Source organism: Carassius carassius, chromosome 35 (genome assembly GCF_963082965.1).
Source record: "Carassius carassius chromosome 35, fCarCar2.1, whole genome shotgun sequence".
Lineage (NCBI taxonomy): Eukaryota > Metazoa > Chordata > Actinopteri > Cypriniformes > Cyprinidae > Carassius > Carassius carassius.
This window is the reverse complement of record NC_081789.1, coordinates 23,487,802-23,495,027: the sequence shown is the minus strand read 5'-3', so window position 1 is coordinate 23,495,027 and position 7,226 is coordinate 23,487,802. Positions and strand designations below refer to the sequence as shown.

General features: G+C 35.6%; 1 protein-coding gene across 2 annotated transcripts in view; it reads left to right on the top strand.

Moving 5' to 3' along the window:
* Window positions 1-6,329: 6,329 nt before the first annotated feature.
* Window positions 6,330-7,226, top strand: part of LOC132116269 (nuclear receptor-binding protein 2-like) — a 21,165-nt gene continuing 20,268 nt past the window's right edge. The window contains exon 1 of one of the 2 annotated variants that reach the window (XM_059525029.1): window positions 6,330-6,800. In XM_059525029.1, the coding sequence (XP_059381012.1) occupies window positions 6,681-6,800 (120 nt within the window). In that variant the 5' untranslated portion in view covers window positions 6,330-6,680. The remainder of the gene's footprint in view (window positions 6,801-7,226) is intronic. The other variant, XM_059525028.1, reaches the window with a different exon arrangement.

Genomic DNA, 7,226 nt, shown 5'->3' with positions numbered 1-7,226 from the left:
TTGAAATAATGAAAATATATTTGTTATGGTTTGGTTGCAGTTCATGTTAATAACCGTGGTGTTTATTGGATGAATATCTATCATCTCTTCATAGGCAGGGTTTGATGTTATCTACATCTATCAGAACTTTTATCTGAAAGCAACCAAGTGCAAAAGAGGAACTGAGAACGCAGATACAACCACATGTGCGTTCAGGAATGATCGGGTAAGTGAAGTTTACATCGCCCGCAGTAACTATAAATATATTGCTCCACCTCTGCACATACCTGTATAATAAGTGAATTTAGCTTGAGCCTGAGCATTGCACAAACAAGTGAGCTTTCATTTAACATGCATGCAATGCCATAAGAACAAGTTGTTGTACCATATGTTTGAAACCATGGCAAAAAAATGGAATCTAATTAAACCACTGCTTATTTATTTCTCCAGCCTCTGATAGACTGTGCCGTCTGCTATAAGACCTACACTGGAGTGATTGAGGCGGATCCCAAACCTTATGTGAGCTGCATGCATAAACCTGCTCTCACCGAGGTGTGTCCTTCTCATATGCTTCACATTCAGCTCAACTCATACAGACCTGCTTTGAACAAAATTTGAGCTCTAATATTAACTAAAATGAACAAACTTTCTAATTGATTTTTAACCCAAGGCCGTGACGAAAGAGAGAATGGATCACTGTAGTAAGATGGGCTACAGCAGCGGATCCCCCACATTGCTTGCTGTCGGATCATGAGCTGTTGGAGATGACATCTGCTGGTGTTTTGCTCTGAAGAGCGCAGCGTCAGTGAATTTAAATGTCATATACTGTTTCCTTCTTGTGCCAAATCAACTTTTCTTCATGCTTATTTGAGCCACAAGAACAAAAGTGACAACTACATGTAATATTCAAACACTTTAATAATCACAAACGAGCATCTCTGTGAGCCTGTAACCTTACCTTTTTTTCCTAACCTATTATTTTACATGTTTATACATAGAAACATTTTATAATGCATACTTATAAACAGTGATCTGATCTTGTATGTAAAGGTATAAACCATTTATAAGTAAATATTCAAATTATATTCATAGGAACAAGTATGACTATAAAGTATGACAACAAATGACTATAAAGCATTGCATTGCTTAAAAAAAAAACTTTACATTTTTTGTATGTTTTAATAATGTTGAAAGATAATATTTTACAATACGGTTTCATTTGTTTCGACTACATTAGTTAACATGAACCAACAATAAGTAATACAGCATTTATTAATTTTAGTTCTACATTTGCGAACCTGCTAACATGCACAGTGAATTAACATGAATAAACAATAGTTTTTAATATTAACAAAAGTTCATAAATTGTGTAAAAATGTATTTCTCTTAGTTCATGTTAATTGTATTGCAGTAAAAGAGAACTTGCAGAATGAGGTGTTTTAATAAAAAATATTGTACTTTCTGAACATCTTTCTTAAAAATAAAATCTTTGATTTTTTTTTTTCTTTTCTTGGTGCAACAAATATTTCAAAATAATAAAAATATACAAAGATCAATGATCTTACGTTAAAGAAAGGTCATTGAATTTCTTTGATATTTGTCAATGCAAGATTAATTGAAGTGAACAGACTTGGAGAAATTTAGTAGAAATTTGTGGATCCTCTGCAGTGAATGGGTGGCGTGATAGACACATCACAATAATCCACATGACTACAGTCCATTAATTAACGTCTAGTGAAGTGAAAACTTACATGTAACAAATCCATTATTCCGATGGCACCCATTCACTGGATCCAATAGTGAGCAAGCAATGTACTGTAATGCTAAATTTATCCAAATCTATTGTGATGAAAAAACAAACCCATCTACATCTTGGATGCCCTGAGGGTGAGTTACTCTTGTGAGTGAACTATTCCTTTAATACAATAAAATATTATCAATTCAAAGTTCTAATGAAATCTCTTCTGGTAAGGCAATTATCCCCGTTTTTGTTCATTGCTTCATGCCCCAACTAGTCAGCATGTGGAGCTGGATCACATCCGGTCCTGCCTACAGAGGTCACTGACTTGTATTTAGGTTATGTTTGTCATGAAACTCGAGATGGCATATTGTTTCAATATTCTGACCTGCATAATTGAGTATTTTTCCCATTAATTACGCCCAAATCCTTGGTTTTTAGTGTCTGTTCTCCACAGGATGGCAGTCCGATCACATGATTTCACATTCCCTCTTTATGTGAAAGCAAAAACACAAAGACCAAAGGGAAGAGGACTCACCCAACAAAAACATCCCATGATTGCACAATCTCTCCCGCTATTATCTCGCTCCCATGTATGGTGATATAGACTCAACATATCCATCGCTGTTTACATTCCTCTGAAGTTTTGCAGTTCGTAACCATTTAACTTAAAGATAAGTCCGTCTGAGGGATTTTCTGGATTCTACAAAGATGGCTGTGTTTCTGTTCCTCGTCCTGGTCAGTGCTGGAGTCTTTTTGGACACAACGGAGGCACAGGAGGATCTAAGCCAGCTTCCTGATACCTACAGGAAAGGTGTTGAACTGGCTGTGAAAGAAATTAACTCACATCAGACAATCAAAAGTGTTTTTCTCTTTTTCAAGACTGTGGACAAATCTGAGATTGATGTAAGTATCTTTTTTTTTTTTAGCATACCTTTGGTTTTATTACCTAAAAAAAGTAGTTTTGTGATTCAAACTGCAATTTTTTTTACATTGTTAACCCTTATAATGTGCTGGAAAAAACAAAACAAATTAACCTAATTTGGGTTCCCAGTCAAAAATGACCAGCCTTTTAAAAATAAAACAAGCTTTTCTTTCACTTTTATTGTTATTATTATTAATATTATTATTATTATCGGAACTGATTGATCATAGCCCTTATTGATTTCCACCTCAGTTTTTGAGCGAAAAAAAGCATTATTTGTGGAATAACAAAAAAAACTGTTTTACATGAACACTGCAAAGTCTGTTTAAGTTCAAAGTTTTCAGCAAAACTATATTCTTTCCATGGTCAAAAAGCCTGGATCACAATTTTACTTGGGTGATTTTCATATTTGAGATTTTTTTATATACAGTATATACAAATAATGATGTTCTCTGAAGTTATCTCATAACCTGATTTATTGTAGGGTGGGTTTGGTGTTAGTTATCTCTACCATCGCTTCTACCTTAAAGCCACCAAATGCGGTAAAGGAACCGTGAATGCAAGTCCAAGTAAATGTGCTTTCAGAAACGACAGAGTAAGTTGATACAGAATTTAATTTTTAAAATGCACTTCACATGATCGTATTGCTTTATATTGCTTCTTTTGTATTATATGAAAATGCATGATGCAAAGTAAAAATGCACTGCTGTGTATGTTATATTATTCTGTTATTTCATCTTTACAGTTTCAGATTGAGCTTCAAATGTGTTGATATGAATGTGATTGATTAATGTTTCTCATTTGTCTGTTCATAGCCTCTGATTGACTGTGGGATCTGCTATAAGATGCACGGTGGAGAGATCCAGAGTGACCCGAAGCCTTACATTCACTGTATTCACAAACCACAGCTCACACAGGTCATTCATCCCACATGCACATAAACATCACGTAGAATGATTTGTTACGAAATAAACATTGCTGTGAACTTTTGAACTTGATTTGCAGTTATGTTGTTGATGGGTTTAAAGTGAGCTTTTCAACAAGATCTCATACAAAATTCATATACTTCACCGTAGCTTTGAAACTAGCTAAATGTGAACTTTTCATTTCTTATAATGTTATGAAAGCAAAGAAGAGAAAATGAAATCAGGCACATTTTATTAAATGGTTTCATTTTCAAAGAAACTGCATTGTGCAATATTGCAATGTCATTTCCAGGAAATCAGAACTCTATTCAATAAAAGAAAATCTCTCCATCATTTAGAAAAAAAAAGAAAAACTTTGTATTTTATTGTATTTTATTTGCTGATTATTTTATTTTATTTTATTTGCTGATTTTATTATTTATTTTGTGCTCTCTTAACAAAACTGGGCTGAAATGATAAAAATGCTTATTTTCACAATACAGTTAGAGGATGATGTGTATTTAATATTTTTTTCTCAACCTCTTGGAATTATTGAATATTAACGGTTATTCTCATTTTAGGACTTGTTGAAAACAAGAGCTGAACACTGCAAGGAAATGAGCTACGCTAATGGATCTCCAACTCTCCTGGCATCAAAGAGGCAATAGTGAAAAAGATTGCAAATCCTTAATATTACTGTTAATAATTTTATGAATTCATTAATAAGTCTTGGTCCCACAGCAGAATATCTTTGCACTGTTCTTTTACCTTTTTTTCTCTGTGCATCTAAAATTAGTGTCAGATATTATGAGTATTGCTATTTGTTTAACATCATTTATTGTCTAAAATTTTAATAATTTTCAATCCCTTTAATCTTTCATTTCATAATCAGAGTGATTGTGATAACATTAAAAACTGGTGGTATTTTCCTAACAAATAAATATTTGGAGCTACTTTACTGTATTCATGGCTAATGATCATTGGTTTGTTTTCAAAGAAGGTGATTTTAAAGTAAAAAGAGCAGAAAAATTTAGCTTTTGAGCACTGACACTAATAGCTGGCTAGTTGAAGCCAAATTATGGCCTCATTCAGACAGAAACCCTGTCTTCCAGCACTCCATTAATGCTAATGAGAGGAGACTGCTTTGACCAGAATTATTTTGACAGCTCAGATCCTCATTTATGAAATGTAACAAGAACAAGAGCAATTTTGTTTAACCCTTGGCTGAACCGTTGCTCTTTTGTAACTTGTGCTGGCATCATGCAGGGTTTGTCTCTCTTTAGGGTTATACTGTGTTCTAGATGCCGGTTTAGAAACTGGGTTTGTGTGTGCTGTTGCATTAGTGGCCTCAACTCTAATTAGAAAAGAACAGCACAGGGGAAGTATAAATAAATATAGTTACCTGGCTAGAAGTAATATTAATAAGGCTAAAATATTAGATAAAAAATATATTCATATTTAACCGATATGTATGTATCTTTATTGTGCACATCAAGGAAATTTTGTTCTTCCATAGAATAACATGCATTTTATTAGGTAATGTAACATAACAATGCATCTTTCTCTGTCAGCGGTTGATCAGAACCATGGACAGCACCTGTCTGCAAACCTGGGTGACATTATAAATATTAGATGATTATGCTGAGATACTGATTTATTTTGCTTTTTCACGTTGTTTTTTACTGACATCAAAGATATGCTTGAAAATCTCTCGGTAGACAAGAAAACCTTGACATCAGATGATGATGAGTGCGCAAAAAAGAAAAAAAAAGAAAAAAAAAAGACACAATCCCTATGGACCTGCTAAAGATATACCTGCGTGTAAAATGATAACAAATTTAAAAAGTCTAAAATCTATCTATCTATCATTTTAAGCTTTTATATTGTTTTGAAGTTTTAGTTAATGTTTTAGTAAATGTGTTTAATTTTTAGTAATTGTTAGTAGGATTTTGTTTAGTAGTGAGTTTTTTTCTCAGTTTTATTTTTAAGTAATTTTATTTCAGTTTCAGGTATTTTAACTTTTAGTTTAGTAGGTTAGTGTGTTACTGATGGTTGCCTTTGTCACTTTGGTCCCAGCTCTCTGCAGGTCATTCACTAGGTCCCCCTTTGTGGTTCTGAGATTCTTGCTCACCGTTCTTGAGGCCATTTTGACCCCACGGGGTGAGATCTTGTGTGGAGCCCCAGATCGAGGGAGATTATCATTGGTCTTGTATGTCTTCCATTTCCTAATAATTGCTCCCACAGTTGATTTCTTCACACCAAGCTGCTTACCTATTGCAGATTCAGTCTTCCCAGCCTGGTGCAGGTCTACAATTTTGTTTCTGGTGTCCTTTGACAGCTCTTTGGTCTTGGCCATAGTGGAGTTTGGAGTGTGACTGTTTGAGGTTGTGGACAGGTGTCTTTTATACTGATAACAAGTGGAGGACAGAGGAGCCTCTTAAAGAACTTGTTACAGGTCTGTGAGAGCCAGAAATCTTGCTTGTTTGTAGGTGACCAAACACTTATTTTCCACCATAATTTGCAAATAAATGCATTAAAATCCTACAATGCGATTTTTTGGATTTTTTCTTGATGTGTACCTACTGTATGATGAAAATTACAGGCCTCTCTCATCTTTTTAAATGGGAGAACTTGCACAATTGGTGGCTGACTAAATACTTATTTTCCCCACTGTATATATATATGTGTGTGTGTGTGTGTGTGTGTGAGTGTTATTTTGTGATTATCTCTGACTCATTTTGAAATTGTACACGGTTTGGTGATGTACGTTGTTAATCGTGTTTTATCCAGTCATTACGGTAATCTGTGAGCCAACAGTGGCGCTCGATATGTGTGTCGTTTTAAAGCGGTAAACTGCTGAATGAGAGGACATTTTATTTTTAACAACTCTTACTGAACTCTTATTTTCAACAGGGAAAGCGTCTTGTAATTTCTTCACCATTTCATTGGTTTTAAAAATTACCGACATCAGTTGTTGCTGACAGAAAAGAATGTCCCTGGACTGTGGCGTATTGAACGTTGAGTCATCTCGCGCGGACGTCCACACAGCAGCGCGTCATTTCAACGCTGTTTTGAGCGGTTTCCTTCGCAACGGCTGCGCGGCGTTTGTGCGACGGTCATTCCGTGACATATAATGACTATGTCCGTCCAGGAGAGAAACTCTGGATCCGAGGAGAAGGAAGAAGAGAGCGAGGATGAGAGTGAGATCGTGGAGGAGAGTCCCTGCGGCCGCTGGCAGAAGCGAAAAGAGCAGGTCAGTCACTGAGGAGCAGTTTATCATTAGCCGTGTCTCAAATCCTCCCCAGCTGCCTAAACGATCAGCTCACGGTCACAGATGTTTTGGACGCGAAGCTCAGAAATGATGCCTGTGATGCTGAAGTAGACAGGGCAGCTCCCTGATGCCTAGTTAGGCAGCACACACTCATCCCTGAAACGATGTCTAGGTAGATAGTGAGCCCATTATGAGGTTTAAAAATGCTGCTTGAGCACCTAAGACCCTCAGGTAGGCATCTTACTTAAATGACCAAAAATGCTACCGGTCTAGGTAGTAGCCTAAGCTGCATATGATGCTCAAAAAACGATGCTTAGATGATAATAAGCTCACTTATGGTATCTTTTTGATATGCAAGAAGGCAACTTGTCTTAAAATGATAGCCACAATGCTGCCTATTAAGTGGTC